We start from the raw sequence: 23238 nt of genomic DNA on the forward strand, positions 1-23238 counted from the left end.
GTATTACCTTGATGACATTTGGTGTTGAATGATATAAAATAAACCAGGACCCTAAACTGGATGAAAATGAATATCAAACAAGCCCACATGAATTCACCGATTTATTTGATAATTATTTGAGAACCACATTCCATCTAGTTTACTACACAACCCGTTATTACTGCCATTTTGATACAATAAGCTATAAAAATGGTTTGAATAGGTTCCAAGATATATAAAGTGATGTGCATGATAATTAATGTAGCTTACATATTAAAAATAGGTAATAATTGCATTTTTAATTTCTATACATTCAATTCATTTTTTTTTTAATTCAACAAAAAAAAAAATCAGGATTTCAACTCAAAAGCTATGAAGTAGCTAATATTTTTTGTTTTATTTAGTTGTTTTTAAGGTGAGGAAGACTGTGACTGACCAAGTCTGACATCTCAAATGCTGAAGCAGATAGTGGAAGAGCTCAAACCAACGCTTCAGGTCATATACGAAGAAAAGACCCACAAATTTTATCATTGCCCCACTCTAAGCTCAACTGTTGACTGACACCTACAGCACTGTTTTTTTTTTTTTGTAAAAGATTTATTCTTTAAAGAAATTAAGGGTGCCATTCATCATGATCTCTCCAAGAGATATCAGTGGTTGTGGTTTGTTTCCTCTATATGTGCAGGTGCACAATTTGCAGTAGTTATATTTTACAGCAATGTTGCACAGAAAAGGTGTCACTGTTTAATAAATGACTTAAACAATATTTTTTCTATTTTGAAATATCTTTTTTTTTTCAACAGTTGTATCGTAGAATATCATGTATCCAATTTCTGACCAATATATTGATAATCGCTGTATCGTGATATCGTGAGATAATCGTTATCGTGAGCCTTGTATCGCGAATAGTATCGTATCGTGAGATGCCCTGAGGTTCCCACTCCTACTTAACACCCTCATATGTACAGCATACTTTTCACGACGATAATGAGGCACTTTTATTACTGCGAAATGATGATATTTTGAAAATTCTGACAGCCGTATTTGTGAACCATCTTACCTCACTTAGGTCCACATGGCCGTAGGGGGGCTTGCGGTGACGGTACATCCACAAGGCCAAGATGATTGCCAAGGAGAGCACACAGAGTGGCAGCAGGGAGTAGACCAGCACATTGAGCATGGATGGCACTCGAGGGGGAGGCCGGATTTTGACTTTTCAGAAAGAGGGGGGTAATCGATGATTAATTGAAAATCAGCAATGAATTAGGGATAAGATCCTTTACTGAGTAAATGTGAGATGTTTAATGCTACTGTTTTAAATTCTAGTTCCTGCTTCCTCCTCTGGTGTGTAAACCAACAGGAAAAGAAAATCACCAAGGCGCATATTTTAATAGGGCTACAGACCAGTAGTTGGTACCTCATTGACATCAATAACCAATATTATCTATTTATTACCTCATCATTTTTCCTTCGATAACTCAATGTATTCTTTTATATTAGACAATATATTATTGTCTTTTTACCCATTATTTTTCACGTGAATTTGCATACACTGTACATTTTTTAAATTTATTTATATTTAACTTTTTTAAAAACATCTTTTTCACTCTATTTTTAGTCTTCAAATAGCATACTTTTCATGCAAAAGCTTAATGTAATTTTTCATATTCTACAAGAGTTATTATTACAAATATGCCAACGTATCATAAAAGAAGCAACAAGGCCAAATGACAAAATGATTCAGTTATTTAAGGGAGGATAAGTTCAGGGTTTCCCCTATTAATTATTGTGGCGCACCGCCACACCAAAATAAAAGCCGCCACGCCATGCAAAAGAGATGTTTGAAAAAAAAAAAAAATTAAGGCAGTTTCAAACTAGCGGCAGCCTACCAAAAGACCAAAAGAAAGAAGAAAAGAAATTATTTCTTTTGGTTTTTCAATTTTCAGCCCTACTTTCAAAATGTGGATGGATGCTTTGCCTTGATATGCACAATGTAATAAATACTCACACTGGAAAATGTTTTAAAAAATCCTTGATGAATTTCTTTTATCAGTACAGTTCTTTGAAAGCAAAGAATAAAACCATGGACACACTATAACTTTCACAGAGTCTCATTTTTACTAGGCATATTAATAGTCATATTTTAACTACAATACCGCAACCCAAGAGAAAACATAACAAAATGTCCTTCCCGCTAATGCGAGAGCTATTTTTGGATGGGTTTGTCCCTCACCGATCAAGTCGGGGAGGTGGGTGAAGCGCTCGTTGCAGTAGTTGCCTTCGCAGCAGCAGAAGAAGACCTGAGGGTTCTCGTCTATAGAGACGCACTCTTGCCTGAAACCAAGGGATCACACACACACACACACACACACACATGCAAAACACACCTGCTTTAGCTGTTCAGAAATATATCGCAGCTATTTTTAATAGAGGTCAATGGATGCTGAAGACAAAGAATATGGTGTTTCTTCAAAGTACTGTCAATGAAAAACTTTTTAAACAAATATTGCTGATTTTTATTACAGCAATTGATTGTACATTTCGAGTTTGGTGTTTTGCTAAGAAAAAGCAAAGAGTGAAGCTTTGGAGTGCAATGTTAGCTTATTGTACTACGTACATAGAAACGATTGGTTGACCCAAAACTATAGAACTAGGGTAATCCTTGACACCACCAGAAATATTTTTACCCCAAAAAAGCCTGTGGACCATAAATGCTTTTCAAAGCTGCTTGGTCCATATGCTGTTGCTTTCAGGGAAATTAAAGCAATTCAAGCAATGTGTTTACCGTTTAGGTTTCCTTATTCACTCCAAATTATTATATTGCTCCTTCATCACTCAAACAATATTGTTGCAATCACGTTGTGAACACTTTAAAACTTCAAGTGTATTTTTTTCTGTTTAAGTTACGTATTCATTGATGCCTTAAGGAAAACAATGTATTTTAGCTCTTCATTAATTTCCGAAGCTAACAAAAGAAACCACAACTTCAGAGTCCGAAGCTAATTCTGTCAATGTCCCCACTAAACGGCTCTAAAGTCTAGTTGAAAATTTGTTTTTAACCAGGCAAAATGTAGTGGAGGACATTTGTTTGTGCTCTCCATAAATGTTAGAAGCAAAACAACTATCACAACTAAGGCATGTGCCGGTTACCTGTTTCAAGGTATAACGTGGTATGAAATAGAGCCGGGCGGTACACCGAAAATTTACCGTTACCGAAATTCTTCACGATGACCGACGTAATTTTGACCACGTCGGTAAATTCGGTAATTTGATAAACAAGAAAATATAGTCTTTTCATTCCGCATTGACTCTGTGTTGTTCAGCTATGTTCATTCCCCTTTAAGAAAGCAGTCAGTGTGCTTACGTATGAAGTCACGTGGTTATCAGGAACTCAAACAAACAGAAGCCCGGTAGGCTAACGCTAGCGGGTAACGCTACAAGCAAACGTGATGGAGTCGGGCTTAAGGGAGCTTCGCCAAACTTTCACCCGATATTAAGTAGACTCTTGGCGGCCTCCAGACGGGCTCTCACCCGCTTTTCTCCCTGGTTCCCACGATTTCAGGAGCATGTGTTTTCAGTGCTTTCTACTGGTAGCCAGGCCACAGACTAATGCTAGCGGCTATAAATGAACGTGATGGAGTCTGATAGCGGCTCTAACCTTGTCAAAACAGCTGAACTCAATGAGTGAATTGTGCACAGACTGCATCTAGCAATAGGTATCTCGTGTTATTTTGCATCTTTGAATGTGTGATTTCGTTGATATCTTATATGATGGTAAAGCATTCATCATAAATTATAACAGTAACCGTTTAATGGCCATAGCTATTTTTCTGTATGGTCTCCCTTTATTCTGTCATTCTGTTATTCTGTCTCATTACTACCATCATAAAATCTTAAATGTTTCATTGGCATAAAAACAATAGTTTTAATGTGTGTGGGGTGTGCATGTGTGTGCGTGCATGTACATATTAAAAAATGCTCTGAGTAAAAAAAATACTCAAACCTTGAAGTAAACACTTGTGTTGAGTAATTATGTCACAGCAGCCATTATCAATAAGTTGTTTGAAGTGTACTGTTCAAGCTGTAAGTCGTTTGTGTTACAATGACATGTTTGCACAGTCGCCGTATTGATTTTTATAATATACATTGTTCAAGCCATACAAGCTGTTATAAATGTTCATACAGTACTTGAATTCTTATTGTTTACAAGAATTTTGCATGTACTTAATGTTTAGGCTGCATGTGCAATTGTTAAATTGAAAGCTGGTAAATAAATCAACGAGAAACAGTTAATTTGTATTTCATGCATTGATTCAGATTTTCAAATTATATAACAGTCCGCTCGGGCGAATTTATCGTCATTTATCGTTATCTAGGTAAATTTGCTCAATTTACCGTGATACGTACTTAAGGCCATATCGCCCAGCCCTAGTATGAAAACGTCTCAGTTTCAAAACCACTTCAATTGTCCGTCATACTTTAGTTAGGGTATTAGCTATTTTACGGTATAATTTGTTACGGTTTTTGCTATAAGTCCCAAAAATGTAGCAAGTTCTCACCCATCCCCTTCCAGTTGCTGCTCTGTCCTGTGTCTGTCTGTGACACTACACCTGAGCTCCCCCCGCCCCGCAAAAATAGAAAAAAGGCGCTAGCATGGGAGTACTTCAGCTCACGAAAAAAAAAACAGACGGCTGTGGCTTAGAGGAGGGAGGTCAGCCGACGTGCGAGCAACACCTCCAACATGATTTCACATTTACGTGATCATCATCCGTCACTTTACACAAAATTTATGGTTAGTAAACGCTGTCATGAACGTTTCCCACCAGCTATGAGAGTTCACTCAAGCTGGTTTAGTGTGTCTAATGATGGTTAAACAAATACTTCAACGTAAGCTAGTTAACGAGGCAGACAACGTGGATAGTTGGCATGGTAAGACGGCTTACTAGTTTCCTCTGTACCATTAGCCTATTTTTTAAAGTCTTCCGCCATTGTAGGCATCTGCCAATTTGCAAATATGTTGTGGGGAAAAAAATCCTCTTCAATGGGATTTTTTTTAACCCATACATCTCAAAATAACACATTTTAGAGCTAAAATTGCAATACCATGATACTGTAATACTGTGTATTTTAGCTTAAGGTTATTTACAGTGAACAGTAAAATAAATAACGCAGAACCTACAGGCACAATAAATCTTAAAATCCGAAATTAATTAATCAGCCCCAGTACAAAAAAATCCAAAATAGGACTCTGAGGATCGATAGATAATGGCCCACGCGACATAAAGTAGCTACCAAGTTTCAAGGTGATTGGTTCATGAGCGACAGAGGAGTACAACTTCAAAGTTAGTGTTCCCAAGTACAACAACAATCTGAATGGAGGCTTGACAGGCTTAAAGCCTGTAAAATTTGGCCTGGCAATTTACAGTAAATTTCGACTCTTCTAAACTTCATCTTATTTATTTCAGTGTGAAAATGACGTCCGAGCATATCTCATGACAGAACCATTGTCCAGCTACATGCATCAGGCTAATTGCAGAATATTTTCAGGGGCTTTCCATCAATGCCAGAAGGTCAAAATAAACACAACCAAAATCTTATAACTCATAGGTTCCTGTTATTCACTTACCTAGGTCGTAAAACTGGCAAAATAAGACACTAGTGATGGGTAAAACTGCAATCTATATCGCGTTATTGTCATGTCCAGTAAATCTTAGCATATGGAAATACTACCCGTGTCTCATTGAGAACTGACCCCGATATCTTCAAAACCAGATTAATAAAACAGTTTTCGTGTCACCTCAGCATGTTCTCCCGCTCTCACAGCATACATTATGCAACTGTGAATAATTTAAAGCCGTCGTATTCTATGGACAGGGTGTCCTTACATGCCTGTTTGCATTGTGACTATGTGCTTTAGACACTGACCATTAAAAAAAATGTAACTCTTATTTACGTGAACACATGCAATCATATAATCCTACGCAAAGTTAGCAGATCTATTTGGTACAATTGCTACACTTTGGATCAGTACTGGCATATTTGAGCACTGAAAATGTGCCTCTGCATTAAAAATTGGCTACCGTGTTTCCTAATTCAGGGGTCTCTTCAGGAATCAGTGACATTATAAACTATTTGCTCCATATCCCCTTTCGTAAAGACATTTTCCACGAAGTCAGAAGCCTTTACCGACTGGCTGTCAAGGCCGGCTTTTTCTTGTTTAGTACCAGCTCGGGTTGAAGCCACTAGTCAATTTTCCGACTCCTGGCATAACATAAAATTGAATTTTTATAAGCCTGTTTCACTATCCATCGCCCCATTGTATTGAAAGTTAAAAAGTACACTTTTATCATGCAGTGTAGCTTTGGAAAGTTTTTTTGCGACGATAAATCTGGACTACCATTCTCTCTCTTGTGTGCCACTTTGCTACGAATGTACTGTAGTAAAGGTACCATGAAAAGCATCCACAAAGGCTGTGCTTTCCACACAGAATGCAGGAAACAACATCTGCACTTCATTTTCAAACAGCAACACGACGGCTTAACCATTCATAAAGGTTTTTCATGTGATGTCAGTGCACTTGCGCCCCAATAGTGTGGCGCTATTCTGGCAATCTACTAAAGCTAGTACACACTATACTTTTCGTACATTCTTATGAAGTTCATTAATTTTAGCGGCTTTTGACTTTATAGTTTCTACAAACATCTGATCAGTCGGAAGAACTGCAATCAACTGGGAAAACGTTCCAAATGACGCATTGAGACTATGTCAAATTCATTCATTTTATATCATCAGTGTGGTTTTGAGCAGCCTTTTGACTTTCGTCTTAGTCTTTTGGACGAAATACAATGTAGTCTTCGTCATATTTTAGGCATTTTAAAATGTGTTAGTCTCGAATACTTAAAAAGTTTTGCCTGTCAAAGTCAAAGGTTGTATTAAAAAAACAAAAAAACAAATTTCTCCAACAACTTTTCCAACAATTCCAAATGAACGTTGACAGATGAGCACAAATTGTAACATCTACAAGGGCAACGCCATCTTCAAGAGGGTACTCAATGGTTTTACAGTGATCCCTAGTTTTTCGCGGTTAATGGGGACCCCAAAAATTTATCTGATAGTCAGGTGTGACTTATCTATGTTTTTTCCATAGACTTCTTAATGGTATTGACCGGACACGGGGCGCGGGGCCGATTAATAGTTGGCCTATCTCCGTCAAAGCTGACCAAGTGGAAACACAAAGAGCTTTTTGCGTTGAAATTCTTGTGAATAAATGCTTAAATCCCTGAATTCTTTATAGATAATGACATAAAACAGTCTCGATTCTTGGCTAAAAGCAGAAAAAAAAAAAGAAAAAAAAAAAGGCAGCATAATTTATTTTACGTAAATGTGACAAATGTGCTGCTCGTCTTTAAGTCACTGTGGCGCCGCCTTACCACAACAAAGAGTGTTTTATGTTGAAATTCTTGTGAATAAATGCTTAAATCCCAGAATTCTTTATAGATATGGACGTAAAACAGCCTCGAATCTTTGTCAAAAGAGCAAAGAACAGGGCAGTTAGTAGAGCTGGGAATCTTTGGGCACCTAACGATTCGATTACGATTCAGAGGCTCCGATTCGATTATAATAAAACGATTATTGATGCACCCCCCTCCTTTTTTTTTTTTTTTTTTTTAAATGTTTTGTACATTAGTTCCAAAATTGTTCAAAAATACTCTCAGGCTAAACCAAACTACTATTTCAGTATCAAGTTAACATATAGCAGTAAAAAAATATACAAAAATAACAGTAAATAAAAAACTCCAGTCCCCATGCTATATCAGCAGCTTTAAACTACATTCAATTAATTTAATGTTGTGAATCAACCGTTAAAGTTGTTAAAATTGCTCCCGTTATTCCTTAATTTCCCTTTTGTCTACTTTCGACATGTGAAAGTTTTAAAACTATTTTAAAGATAGATTCAAGTCAATATTTTACCGATTTAGGAGTATTTTAGATAAAAAGTTAATCAGGTTTGCTTGGAAGGTTCGCTACAACTGCCTTGTAGGGAAGTGTACTGCTTTAAGATGGCGGCCGTTTACTACGCCCGCATCTAGCTTTTTGTAGATGGGCTGCTAACGCTACCGAAGCGGATTGTGGGATGGGCCCCCTGCTTGAAGGCGTTGTGCAGTGGCTGGCTAAATTGACCCGTCAATACGATTAGAAGTCTATGGTTTTTTTCTTTTTCGGATGCATTTTTTTAACTAGTTTGACTCAAACTCCAGAGCGACTTATAGTCCGAAAAATATACGTACAGGTAGCCCCCGGGTTACGATGTACCCGACTTGCATGATTTCGACGCTGGAGTCTCGTCAGCCATTTTGTCTCCAGTCGTTTTTTTTTTGTTTTTTTTTTAATTCAGTTGTGTAAACAATACCTTATTGTCTCTCACAGTATCTTATTTTTTACTTTATTTTATTAATATGATGGTTCTGCTGTTTTTTGGCGAAATGTGCATTTGATTGTAATGTTGACTTTTGTTTTGCGGTGCATGCTTTTATTTTGGCGCATTGAGCAAGTACTACTTCCGCAAGCGAATAAGAGCACATGTGCACATAAGGAAGAACGTATTTGTGCACACGAAGAAGTCACACAGCCGGGTGAAAGAGGGAAAAGATTACAGTTTAGTTCGCTATCGAGCTAGGACTTAGCTCCAACGTCTTGGCGAAGACAGTACAATGACGTATAATTAGGGATGGGAATTGATAGGATTTTTACGATTCTGATTCCATTATCGATATTGCTTAACGATTCGATTCTTTATCGATTCTCTTATCGATTCTAATTTGGGGAAAAAGAAGAACAAACGTTTTGTTTAATCAGAAGTCACAACCTTACAAACTCACAACAAGGTCAAAAGAGGCCCAAAGCCTCAATATTAACTGTGGCAATAAGTGGCAAATGCACAAGAATGTTTAACATTTTACTGAAACATTTTTCTAATAGAAATAAAACATATTGGTATGTATTGGCATATAGGTCGTTGGTCTGCCGTTAGCAATATGTGTTTAACTTGCAGGGGTCCCCAAACTTTTTCCAGTGAGGGCCGCATAACTTTTCCCTTCTCTGATGAGGGGCCGCATAACTTTTCCCTTCTCTGATGAGGGGCCGGGGTCAGTTTGTAACAGAAAAAGTGTGACGATTGCAGGAGTGCCTAAATGTAAAAAATTTGTTTTTCAGAAAGCCACAATCAAATAACCCTTTCTGGATATTTCACGGAACAAAAGTAAAATAAAATAAAAATAATAATATAATATAATCATAATTAATAATAATAACACTATTAATAGATAATAACCAAATAACCCTCACCGAGTTCTTCAGAGAAAAAGGCCAGAAAATAAATAACACTATTGAGAAAAAAAAATTTTCAAAATGCTCTCTGGTATTGTTCAGGGGGCCGGACCAAATGTCGGGGCGGGCCGTATTCAGCCCGCGGGCCGTAGTTTGGGGACCCCTGTTAAAGTGTATTGTTTATCAGTATATTGAAATGCATGCCTTTTAGTTTTTATGGTGCTTTCACGCTCAAGTGGGGACGCCCTTGCGCGTCCTCAGGCGAAGAAGAGCGCGCTTACACGCGAAGAAGAAGAAATGCCGCATCCAAGCGAGTGAGCGAGTTAGAGAGGGAAGCACTGCTACTACCCTACGTTCTTTGTTAATGCTTGTAAAATACCTACAGAGGCAACGCCTGTATGTATCATCTTTTGTGTTGTTGTTGTGTGTTTCCACTCGCGATCGGACACTTAAATCCAGTTGTGTAGTGGTTTGAACGATGTGCTAATGCTAGCGAACGCATGCTAACTGTTTTGTTATTACTAAATCAGCGGCTAATCATCGCTGATTTACGTTGATGCAAACCTGTTTGTTATTGGGGACGAAATTGATTTGTTTCAGTTCTATTTTTAGTTTCACTCTTCAAGTGATGGTTGAATAAAGTCAGCAAATTATACCAACGTCTTCTGTATCGTCATTTCGGAGTTTAGCTAGCTGTATAGCTGTCTCGGTGAGGACAGTGCAGTCTATTCCCTCCCGATGCAGTTATCTCCACCTTCCCTCCCGATGCAGTTATCTCCACCTTGCAATGATTGCAAGTCGTTTTGTTGTGATTTTTCCTCGTGAAGTGAAGACACACTTTCGAGCGTTGTGCTGTCATTGTTGTTTACGGCTGCAATGCTCGTGCTTCGTGCTAAACCATCGTAACCTTTCATTTTCACCCTCTTTCCTGGTGAAGTGTAGCCAAACTTTGGAGCGGGTGTTCTTGGCGCCATGCTAGTTTGATGCGTTTGGACAACAAGACAGTCACGACGCAATATGCGTCTTCAGGACTCGTTAAAGGGATCGTTAAGGCTTTTTCATTGTGATGTCGAGGCCTCGAAACACTAGGAACCGGTTCCGAATTGGAATCGGATTTCGATTCCCATCCCTACGTATAATGCATGTTTTTGGATAGTTATTTTGAGATTTGAGGTGCATTTAGGGGTACTTAAAGGTTTAGTTCTGATTTACGTGGAAAATCGGGTTATGTTGCCAGCGTAGGAATGGAACTCGTTCGTAACCCGGTGACTACCTGTAATACCTTTGATAATGTGACCTGGGAAAAAGCCAGCTTTGAATGCCAGTGAGGAAAAGGCTAATAGTTGCCAAATTTGGAGGAAAGATCCTGAACCTGTGGCCCCCACATTGACTGACTTAATAATAAATTGACTTAGCATGGTGACTCAAGATAAGCGAGCGTCAAGTGGTCCACTTTAACGTTGATACCAACTTTCCACTATTGCCTTTCAGACAACTGCCACTGGCTTACCTATCATAGCAGTTGAAATCGTCCAGCCAGCATCCTTTCTTTACCAGCTTGATGGTCCCTGAGGAGTTGAGCCAGGAGGCGTAGCAGTGCAGCCGCTTGTCTTTGTCCTTGTCCTTGTCATCGCAGCGCTCAAAGCCGCTCTGGTTGGTCTTCTCAGCGCGCCAATTGTCATTATAAAACACGCACTCGCGTGTTTCTGCCTCGCCCACACTGTACCCTGTGATACACCAGACCAGACAGTAAATGAATCAGACAGAGCATCTGGATGGATGGCTGGACAGACGGCATCAGGAACGTCAAAGAGTTATTGCTCTGGAGCGCTGCCAGATTTGGGAGTACCTTGGGTGCCAGGGATGTTGCTGCCGAATAATCCGACGCGCTTAAATGATCTCTTAAGACATTTAATTAGCCGCGAAATAATACATAAAATGCAGCAAGCCAGAAGCTTCTACAGATAAACAAAGTACAAGGGATTATACCCCTCAAGTAAATCTCACTATACCTGTTGTGTGTATTGTGTTCATCTACCTCTGGGCTTCGACTGTCAGTTATCAGGTTAAGATAAGTTAAATCACAAAACAGCAAAAGAACCCATGGGTTGATACCATTCAAATATGCCCATCCAAGCAGCAAGAAAGAAAGTTTTCAAACATCATCTTAACTTGAAATCCTGTATTCAGATTTTTGTACCCATCTCGTGTAGAATTAACCAGCTAAGTTCATATTTAAAAAGACAGCAGTGTCAAAATTTGCTGAAACTTTTTATTGAGGATAGGTTTACACGATAACAGCTTTATAAACAAACAAACAAAAAGTTTTTTTTCTGAACAGTGCTGGAAATGTGAAAATGTTTTTCACAGGTCGAGCCACATTCATAGACAGGTTTCAGTACTTCCACTTTACTTCCTTATGTCTGCTTCCGTGTTAGAATTTCTCCATCCAAAACAACAGAGGAGCTGGAGTAACATTACAAATAAAAATCCCTTAAAAAGAGAAATTTGGAAGTACCGCATCCATCTGCCATCATCACAGCACGGGAGGACAACGTGTTCATGAAGGCAGATGTGGAACTAGGCTCGTGCCACCACAAAGACCTGGTGTTTTTGTAGCAATGTTGCCGCTGTGTTATGGAAGGTATGTTATTCCTATCCCCTGCATTTTCATGTGTTCAGTGCTCAAAAAATACTAAAGCTAAACTCTTGCGCATGAAACGACTTGTTGCCTTTGATATTGTTATTACGATGATGATTGTAATTTTTTAATACTATTTACTACAGCTACTCTACGGTGGCTCGCCTCGCAGCGGACCGTCAGAGAGATTGCAAGATCCAACTACGAGCTTTTTAACTGCAGCAACTTTAAGATAAGCTATTGGAGCTGGAATAACCAAGGACAGCGAGAGAATGCCCGTCTGTAGGCCGCCGAGGGTCTACGTATTGTTAGGTCAAAGTTTGGCGAGGCTCTCAATCAAACTGTCATATCCTATTTTTTCTAATAATTTAATAAATTGTGATTTATTGACCTGTTTTGCACACGCACCAATCATTTTAAAATAAAACAAGAAATGGAATCATGTTGTTCAAATGTTTTATTGCGATCAATATCTGCAATGAAAAAGAATGACGTACTATTTTTGTTTATATATACATACCTTGTAGTATTTCCTCGTAACAACAAAATCCGTGTCAGCCCTTCTGCATTCGGCAAAAGTAATATAATTTGTAATTTGACCTCATTTTCGTCACTCAAGTGGCCAGCGTATCAATACACACCTCACGCCAACACAGGCTGAACGTTTGTGATAATTTTGTCCAAGAATGATCAACGAAGTGATATGAACAATCATACAATCTCATCTAAGTCATGCTGAATCCATTTTTGGAGATTCCATGTGTTCCTCTGGCTTGATTTTGCAGTTTTAACTTTGTCAACACAACCTTCAACTTCCACCGCACTTCAACCGCAATTCATGTTGTTCTTTCTGAACCGGAGGTTCGTAGTAGGGCTGCAGCTATCGATTATTTTAGTAGTCGATTAATGATGAACTACGTAGTTCGAATAATCGAGTAATCGGATAAAAAAATTTAAATACCTGAGCTGAGCCTCAAATGGTATAAAAAAGTAAATAAATGAGGATCTATGTACAACAAAGAAAACAATTGGCTAACTTACATAGCAAAAGTCTGCTATCTTAAGTGCTAAAAAATGGTTTATTTTTTCTTTTTTTTTTAAACAATGCTCTTAACAAATGGTTCAAACACATATGCCCCCCCCCCCCAAAAAAAACGATTAAATATACATATAAACTAAATTACAAATGCATTTAAAACAAACATTAGCTCAAACAAAAACTTGGCTTATGTTGGTCTTAACAGGGAGCATTTGGATTCAGCCATGTGAAATTAGCCAGACTAAAGGGCAGTGTATCCACCCAAATCAATACAACTAAATGCAAACACTTTCAAAACAAACTATTACACCGCCACTTTAACTAAACGAATGCTCGAAGCAGCAAAATTTAATTCAAATCTTTTTTTTTTGTAATCAAATACTCGAGTCAATCGATTAATCGTTGCAGCCCTAGTTCGGAGCAGACAGTTTCCAAGGTGGCGCCGATCATTTTTGCTCAGGAAATGTATCTATAATTTGACTGGGATTATTGAAAACAATTTGCATCCTACGATAATGTAAAAAAATTTTATTCACTTACATTACAAAAATAAAATAAACTCTCCATTGTTCACATACAAATGGGCAAGAACAATATTAGGGTTGGTACTGGCTTTGCTTTCATGTGAGAAAACGCGAACGGCAGCTGATGCTGTCCCATGTGCCCATTTTGTACGTCATGTAGTCATCTATTTGCCACATTGTCGTAAAAATGTGTCAACAAAAAAAGACAATGACAGTTTTGAAGAGCAACTTTTCCCTACCTGAGAGACAATTTTTCAGCATTTACTCAAAACTGTCAGGTTAAAAACTTGAAAATGTTTGCATTTTTACATCTCGAATTCTTCTATCAATCCCTTTTCTCTATCGCTTATCGAGTTCAGAGTCATGTTGGAGTTGGAGCCTGTTCCATCTGACAGGGGAAAATGCAGATTACACAGTCTGGATTGGTCGCAAATCAGTCACAGGGCACTTGTTGAGACAGACATCCATTCACAGCACGCGCACATCACTGAGTGGTAACTTCACCACTATGCGGTCCGCCTCAAAGTCAGGCGAGTGCAACACTACACACACCATCATAAGTTTTAAAAATAACCGCAACAATATGAACCTGCTTAAAAATGCAGCACGCATCCACAATAAAGCAAGTAAAAACGCAATGAAAAGAACCAGCTGTGTTACACTAGCAATAAGATTGCAAGAGTTTAGCAGAAGTCCAGACCTGGTTGTACAGTTTTAACACAACCCATACAGTACTTCTACCGGCCTGTTTGCTTTGAAATTGACACCAAGGTACATGTATTTTAAATGTCAGGCACTACCATTTCCAGCCTTTACGCAGAACTGGCTCGGTTGCAGCTGTATGAAGTTGGCGTTCCATTTCACACAAAATTTGGGGGGAAAGTCCTTTTCATTTGTGCTCTGTTTGTGCTAGCTTGTACCATTAAAAAAAATCAGTTTGTGAAGCTACTGTTTTGCACATATTAAAACATTTTTTTAGGTCATCCAGAGTTCACAAAGCCCCACATCTATTTCAAATGGACATCAAATGGTACAATTCATTTCTGCTTAATTTGTGCTGCTTTGTTCTGTAAAAACTTTTTATTTGTACAACTTCAGTTTTATAGACATTTTACAATTTCTAGTGATGACATAATTTAAATCTCCATCTACTGTGAAATGGACCCAAAATGGTACTATTTGTTAGTGCTGCTATAGTTTTATAGATGTTATACATTTTATTTTTGAGTGATGATGTCACCCCATAAACACTCTGTTTTGAAGATTACACACTTTATTTTCAATTGATAACATCAACACAAACGCTTTTGTGCTGGTGATGCAGTTTTGGTTTGGATGCCGCCAACAAGGAGCTTCGTCTTGTAAAAACACGGTATGTGAATCGCTTGTTGTTTTATCTAATTCCAGGTTATAATGTGGAATTGACTTTTCTGCACATTTAACATGATCCGAGAGTTTGGATTTTAAACAATGATGTTCTGTTTCAGGGAAACTTTAGTTAAGCATGTTACAGTGATGTAACTTTATTTGGGATTAGACATGTGCTGATTACCGGTTTCAAGGTATACCGTGGTATGAAAACGTCAAGGTTTCAAAACCGCAAAAATTTTCCGTCATACTGTCTCTTATGTTATTAGCTGTTTTTTATGTCGCAAAAATGCATGGAGAAATCCCTAACTTGCAGCTGTAAGGTACACCCTCCCCCACGGGTTGTTGCTCAGTGTCGGTGAGTCAGCTGTGCTACACGATGACCAGAGGAGGTGAAACTCCTGAACCCCACCCCCCCATCAAAGAAAACAAAATCCCTAGTATGGGAATAGTTCGGCTACAGAAAAGTTACAGACGGCCAGGGCTTAGAGGAGGAGAGCCAACCGACATGTAAAACATATTTGCGAAGGGTGGCTTCCGAGTAGGCAATACCTCCAACATGATTTCGCATTTATACAAAATTAAAGTTTAGTAAACACTAGAGATGGGAGTTGATACGATTTTTACGATTCCGATTTATCGATATTGTTTATCGATTCTTTATCGATTCTCTTAACGATTCTAATTTGGACTAATGGACTGTATGAGGTTTTGGGTTTAATATGTTTTATGGTTCATTCGCCTCGGGGTGTCGGTTAGAAAACAAGGAGCGGAAAGTGGAGTTGGTCTTTGGCACCTTTAATCCAACTTGGCAACAGACACAACTATATACAGGCAATGGCACTTAATATGAGAATCCTTCAATGAGCAGTTGAAAGCATGCGTGGAAAGATGTTGATGTGTGTGGAAGAAAACTGGAATGTGTTGGTATATGTGTGGTTCTGAAAGAAAATTACATCATATTAAAGCTGATGCAATAAACAATGAAAATTGTCTGTAAAGCAGTCAAGACACACATACATGACCCGCACAACCCGGAAGCACGCTGCCTGCACGTGCGGTCATCTTGGCCATAAAAGTAGCGAAAACTAAGCACTTTACACTCATATGGATGGACAACGGTCGCGCTGATAACGGCTCAAACTTATCAAAAGAACTTTATAACATGAAGAGGAAATACTTACATTCGTTCATGGACGTACACATATTAACAGGTCGCCGCGCTGTGCTCGAAATGCGTACCTTACGCCTATTCTTGGTCCCAGAATACGCAGCGCGTGTGACGTAGGACAATAACAGAAAGTGACAGGTTGCTATGGGAACAAACGCATACCCAATGAACCTTTCTAACAGGAGTATTCAAATTGCTAATAAAATCTTTTAGGATTATTTTAGATGGATAGATGTTATATTTTTCGTATAGAGTATTCGACAAGGAATACGATAGACCCATTAATAGACTTTTTGGGAAAAATCACCATTTCTTTAAGTAGTCTCATGAATAATGACCTGGCCTGTGAAAATCAATGCAAAATCACTCGGCGAGGACTCTTCAGGTTATACTTGGTGAGTGGTCACTCTTTCAGTAATCCCGTTGACTTACTAGCTCTGATTGGACTGTGTGTAACATGCGTTAAATACGTGACGCAATTCGTGCTGGTTGGAATCGATAAGGGAATCGTTAGATAAACTGCCAAACGATTCCATGGAATTGAAACACACGGAACCGGTCCTCTATAGGAACCGGTTCTCGATTCCACTGCCTAATAAACACTGTCGTGAACGTTACCGAGAGAGCGAGAGTTAACTCCAGCGTGTTTAGTGTGTCTTGCGGTGGTAAAACGTGTTTTTTTTTTCTCTCTGGCAACTGTCTGTGTTGAGAAAGAGGGTATGTGTATAATGCAAACATGATACGAGTCATACACACGTGCTTTTTATGGAAAACAATTCAAATATTTTTGTTCTAATCATAATAATGTTGACATGTGGCTGTGGGTTTAGGCTCACCTAAAGGACTGCATTTATTTTGATTTTATTTCAATTTTTTTTTAACTTAACAGTATACTTATGTTCCAATTTCCTAATATGTTTGAAAAATAAAAATCATGTTTAATGAAAAAAAAAAACATTTTAGAGCTGTAATTGCAATACCGTGATATTTTGTCTTAAGGTTATCATACCTTCAGAATATCATACTGGCACATGCCTATTTGCGAGCTGTCAAATCAAAAACACGCAAATATGTGTTTGATTGGATGTTTAAAAATCAAATTCAGTAGTCGAAAAAAATTGTTTCATGAAATACGTCCACGGTTATTCCCACCTAAAATGAGAATTTAAAATCACACGTAGACTCACGTTGTAACAGGTACAAAAAATAGTGCCTGTCCCTTTAAACCCCCTTCATATAGGAGACTGCCCCTCCCCCAATTTGGCCCCAACTACAAACACATTGAGATGTCCAGCTGGATAGAATGGAATATAATATTTCACAATATTACGTTTAAAGAAATCAAGTTTAACCAAACCACACATATTGATGCTCTCTCTTTCTCATATTGTTGGTCACGTGATGCAGTACTTTTACTACAGCACCCCCCTTACCTCCCGCCCTGCTTCCTTCTGTCACTTAGGGAGGCTTTAACCCACAACAACATGGATTCTGGAGGAAGCGGCTTACTGTAACATTAATCTATAAAGCATAAGAAGGAAAATGGCTGTGTGGCACAGAATTATACATACATACATACATACAGACCGAGGCAGACGCATATATTTAAGGGGGGCAGCTGTGGAGACATTTTATTGTCATTCTAAACGGGAGGAGGAGGAGGTTAGAGGGGGGTTTGAGGGGAGGCCGTATGTTCCAAAATAATAAAGAAGGTCAGAGAGCAAGCCCACGTTGTGGAGTCACATTATTGAAAGCTGTGGGGGAGGACAAACTGAGCACCCTTGTGAAATTTCACTTTGTCAATCTATTGTCTGTTCAAATATATTGATTTGCTTTTAAATGTGCTTTAAACAAAATAGTTTTTCCTTTTTGTGTTGTTGTTGTTGAGTAAGACTGTTCTGAAGCATATAAGGTTTCGGGATGTTGCTGCAGCTGCTGCTTCTATTCCTGCCCTGGGCTCACAAAAGGCATTGAACGCAACAGTTTTAGCACGTAGCACCTTTTGTGATAATCCGCACTTTCGGGCATTTTTAAAATAAACATTTTCAATCCCAACATTTGACAAACGAAAAAAAAAAAGTAGAGAAAAGACACGCGGACGGTGGATTACACGCTACAAAATTGTGAAGAAAGTTTAAATAACCACTGGAATAGGCGACAATATCTATGCTGGAAGCTAGCCCAGCGCGGCCGCTTACCTGCGCATAAAGTTCCCAGCAGAAGTGAACAAGTCAGCCATGAGAAAGACATGTTCTGTCCTTAAAAAGCTCCACCACGGAGGTCCGCCGTTTTGGTTCCGTCCCGCACATCCACTCCTTAGCCACGGCGTAGTCAAAGCGACCGCAGGGCCCCCCTCCTAGCTAAAGCCTTCCGCGGCTCGTATGCACCGCCGCCGCCACACCACCAACCACCACCACCACCACAGAGAAGAAAAGACGGAGGGGGTAGATTAGTCGGGCCGCCGGCTGGCTTGCTTATTCCCGCATGATTTTAGAAAAAAAAGAAGGCGCAAGAACAAGACGAATGTTTGTCGTTCTTTCTGGCGGTGAGCGAGAGTCGAGAGCTTTGCGGTTGGCGTGCGTCGCGAGGTCGCCCGGGGTTTACGTGCATGTTACTGTGTGATGTGTGTCCAAAATGGCTTCGAAATGGGGAGCGGGGGCTGCGAGCTGGGAAAACCCGGATGTGTAAACACAAAGGGGGGAATTCAGGCAGCCACAGCCGAAGTGACCTCAACACCACTCCTGCATATTCACCTAAAGACGCCTTCGTTTCACACCTACATTAAATGACTTTTGTTTATTATCATTGTTATAGCGTGACGGCAGGGTGTTTTCTGACGACCACCGAAGGGGATTTGGACGTGGAAGCCCCCCGAGGATTAAGGTTTTTAAGCACTCGCTCGTTGTCCTTGGATTACTGGGATAAAATTGCGCAATTTTCTTAGATTATTTATTTATTTGCTTTGTTAAATTCCTGCTTTTAAACATTAAATACTATATAGAATAGAAAATACATTCATGGTCGAATTATTAAAGGGTATGACAACACCTGGGGAAATGCTAATATTCCATCATTTATCCATAAACGCATGCCTTTTGGATTCATATCATGCCACTTCGTGTAATTACACACATCGCAACACCAAGAAAATGATAGAAATTTGGATCGATTGTCAAGCTAAAAGGACCCGCCCACGAGATCCCGGAAATCTAGCATATTGTGTGCGTGACGTCACTACAAGGAAACAACCGGCTTAGTACTGAATGGCTGCGATGATAGCGGAAAATTTTGTTTCTAGTTGCAGCGACGAATCCGACGTAACGAACATTCTTCTAATGGTGACGAGGAGAGTTATGAACCTTTCTTTGGTGTTTTGGGTTATCAATTTGAGCCCAAACGAAAGCCAATGCAGCCTAATGAAAGGATCATTGAGAGGAGCAATCACACTGATGAAACACCGGCAACATCGTGTGGGAAACACCGGATGATGTGTTTTGCATTTCATTTTGTGAAGCTGATAAACCGTGACCGCAAAATAATGTAATGTATAGAATAATTATCATTTATTGTGCTATCATAGGTTTTCACTCTGCCAACAGACTCAAATATGAATGGGATTCGAGGATTTGTTCTATATATTTTACGAGCGATAATTTATACATGTGTCAACTCCTATATTCAATGCGTGATATGTTTTTATTATAAAAGAGTACTCACTCTGGGCATTTCGAGCTTGGCTGCTCCTCTCCTTTGGTTAGCCTGGGGTGGTCTCATCAGAGCCAGTCGTCCTCTTTCTTGATATCTCGGGACATTTAGGTGGCTGCGCATGTATGGTGGCTGCTTTCATCAGCAATTTCTTAGCAAAACTTGATTTCATTTGTCCATTGTTCGAATAGCTTTCAGGTGTAAAATGTGCACCACACAAAACCGTGCCGGAGGCTGGGTCTGCAACATTAGCCCTCTTAGCACGGACGAACTTTACTCATTGTCTGCGTAGTCCAGCTCTTTTTCTCGCGTTCAGGAACTCATAGGTACTACATTGCGACAAATGGTTATTTGTAGACCACATAGCATGACAGGTTTGAACCATTTTAGCGATTTTTTGATAAAACACGAACGCAACTTTCTCTCGTCGATAAACAACGATTGCACCTGCCTCGACATTTCGTTTCCTCGTTATGACGTCTCCGCCCCATTCCGCTGTTTCCGGAATACTTTCGGGAATGTTCGTAATCTTCGATCTATTTTCGATAATTGCTCATGAATACGATTTATTTTTTTGTTAACTTTATTAATATTCGTTATCTTGCCACATAACCGTTCTATTGATATCTCACAGCCCCTTAGTGTTTTAATACCCTTTAATATGCCTTTTTTTTTTTTTTTTTTAACCCTAGACCAGTGGTTCTTTACCATAGCCGGAGTTTGACTTTTGGGGCAGTGGGCCACAACATGTTGATGACCCCGAAATGCAGTGTCAGCAATAAAATTAACATACAAAAATGTGTATAATAATAAGTTGAAAATGAGGGTTTTTTGTTTCCCATCATTCTTGTGGGGAATTCCAAATCAAGCTACTTAGGCTATACTTTTCGCCAAGATCGTCATCCATTGGATATGGTACGCCCGCCGGTGTCGTGCCAATGTAGTTACCCCGGTAAAAAATTGTATCCCCTGGGCGGAGCCACTGCGCTGCACTGATTTGCTTGATTTCCGTGTTTTGGTGATGTACTTGTATTTGTCCACAAGGTTTTACAACATGGCACATCCATGAATTTTTTTTTTTTCAGTCGTATAACATAGCATACATACTGAACGTAAAAAAGGCCATGTTTCACAGTTTTACTCGTCAGATGACCTATAACTGTTATTACCGTAATTCAAGTCCTGTACGGAGCTTCTCCAGTTTAATAAACGTCGATGTCCAAAATACTGTATATAACTGGTTCTATTCTGGTTTCAATTAATTGTTTAAGTCGACATAATTCATAACTAATGTGTGTGTATACGCTCCCGCGGCCAGGGGATACAATTTTTGACGGGGGTAACTACATTGGCAAGGTACCAATGGTGGCTCTGTTGTAAAATTAGCGTCTTTAGTTAGGCAAATTGAAACTCCGCTCACCATTTTGTCGGTGGTCTCTAGCGTTTCATTGTCCACATTTTCAATCCTTGGTTCTTGCTCAGTAGTTGTTGTTGCTGTTGAAAGCTTAGGTTTGAAAAAAAAAAAAACACGTATATTCATCTTGCCTCTTCGGTCCTCGGGTTGTTTTGGCTAAGCAAAGCAAATGACCGTCTAACGTGCTAGTCACATGATCTGTTCGAAAAATAATTTTGACCCATTATAAAAATATCTTTTTGTTCATTTAATTCATTTTTGTTGTTTGTTTTATTGCTTTACAACTTTTATAGACAATATTTTACAGGGAATTTTTAATTTTAAAATCATATACTCTATAGGGAAGTCAATTACATGTAACACGTTTTGTTCAAGGGGGGGGGGGGGGGGGGGGCTGGCCCCCTTGGCCCGCCCTGAAAATCTGCTTATGTTCTTAACCTGGGTTCGGTGAGTCGGTTTTAGGGGTTCGGTGAAGGTTAAGACTAGGGGTGTGACAAAATATCGAAATGTTGATATATCGTGATACTTTGGATCCCAAAAGGTTATCGGTATGCTCCTGCCAAGAATCGAGATATCGTTTTAAAAAGGTGTCAACATCGAGAAGAAAAAAAAAAAGGAACCAACAAGTTGCTACCAAAATCTTCCACTATAATAGTGTCTTAGTTAACTCTAAGGCTGCAATGACTGTGCACAAAGCCCAATTCATTATAGATATCAGTGACTAATTTACAGATGCTAATTTTTTCATTGTGACGTAATTTGTTTAAAATATTTGAGTGAATAATTTTTTTAAGTCGTTTTTTTTTTTTTTACTAAATATTAGACATCAATTAATGATTGTAAGCTAAAAATGACAGACATTTCCAATAAATACGATTACTTACCTTCTTTACCTTCTTTCTACATTTTTGTCTCTGTTGTCTTTCGATAGCTCTTTGGTCTTGGCCATAGTGGAGTTTGGATTGTGACTGACTGAAGTTGTGGACAGGTGTCTTTTATACCGATAATGAGTTAAAACAGGTGCCATTGATACAGGTAACGAGTGGAGCCTCGTTAGAAGAAGTTCGACCTCTTTGACAGCCAGAAATCTTGCTTGTTTGTAGGTGACCAAATACTTATTTTCCACTCTAATTTGGAAATAAATTCCTTAAAAATCAAACAATGTGATTTTCTGTTTTTTCCACATTCTGTCTCTCATGGTTGAGGTTTACTCATATCTACTGTATGTGTGTGTATATATATATATATATATATATACAGATAGATAGATAGATAGATAGATAGATAGATAGATAGATAGATAGATAGATAGATAGATAGATAGATAGATAGATAGATAGATAGATAGATAGATAGATAGATAGATAGATAGATAGATAGATAGATAGATAGATAGATAGATAGATAGATAGATAGATAGATAGATAGATAGATCGATCTTTCCGATGGTAAATCTGAATAAATACATTCAACACACACACCCACAAATTGGATGGTGGGGGTGTTGCGCTACTTTGCGGTTTTTCACTTATCGCGGCGGGTACTGGTCCCTATTAACCGCGAAGAACGAGGGTTCGCTGAATATGCAAACCAACATCAATTACCATGAAGAAAGAAGTAAATCCCACCGATTTATAGTGACCCCACCACCACCACAGTTGGTTAGAGTAGCAAAAAATGTACTCAACTACAAGTAAAAAAGTATTTGGTGAAAAGAATATTCAAGTAAGTGTAACACTGTGCGTAACTGCTTACGATGTTTGAGTTTTTTTTTTCTAAGAAATGGTAATTTTTTTTTCTCAGCACAAAGTTATCTATATGAACTGTTATTATTATACTTTGAAGAAGACTATAACCTATTTTAAAACCGTATTAAAATCATTGAATTGAGAAAAAAATGCAGGAATGAAGCATTATTCATCCATAGAGCACGAGGGCCCTCTAGTGGAGAAAACATTTCCAATCATGAAACTAAAAGGATCATATTGCTGGTTTTTAAAGACACAGGGTTATTGAACAGGCCTGCGTGATCATGGAACTTGCAAGTTGAGTCTGATTGGTTTAATGTAG

At 38.8% G+C, this 23238-nt stretch overlaps 1 protein-coding gene across 1 annotated transcript in view; it reads right to left on the bottom strand.

Moving 5' to 3' along the window:
• acvr2ba (activin A receptor type 2Ba) overlaps positions 1–18778 on the bottom strand; it is a 32853-nt gene extending 14075 nt beyond the window's left edge. The window contains exons 1-4 of the mRNA XM_057857342.1: positions 18248–18778; positions 10817–11033; positions 2213–2313; positions 1040–1191 (exon numbers count right to left, since the gene is read on the bottom strand). Of these exons, the coding sequence (XP_057713325.1) occupies positions 1040–1191; positions 2213–2313; positions 10817–11033; positions 18248–18299 (522 nt within the window). The 5' untranslated portion in view covers positions 18300–18778. The remainder of the gene's footprint in view (positions 1–1039; positions 1192–2212; positions 2314–10816; positions 11034–18247) is intronic.
• Positions 18779–23238: the final 4460 nt, after the last annotated feature.

This window comes from Corythoichthys intestinalis, chromosome 14 (assembly GCF_030265065.1).
Source record: "Corythoichthys intestinalis isolate RoL2023-P3 chromosome 14, ASM3026506v1, whole genome shotgun sequence".
NCBI lineage: Eukaryota > Metazoa > Chordata > Actinopteri > Syngnathiformes > Syngnathidae > Corythoichthys > Corythoichthys intestinalis.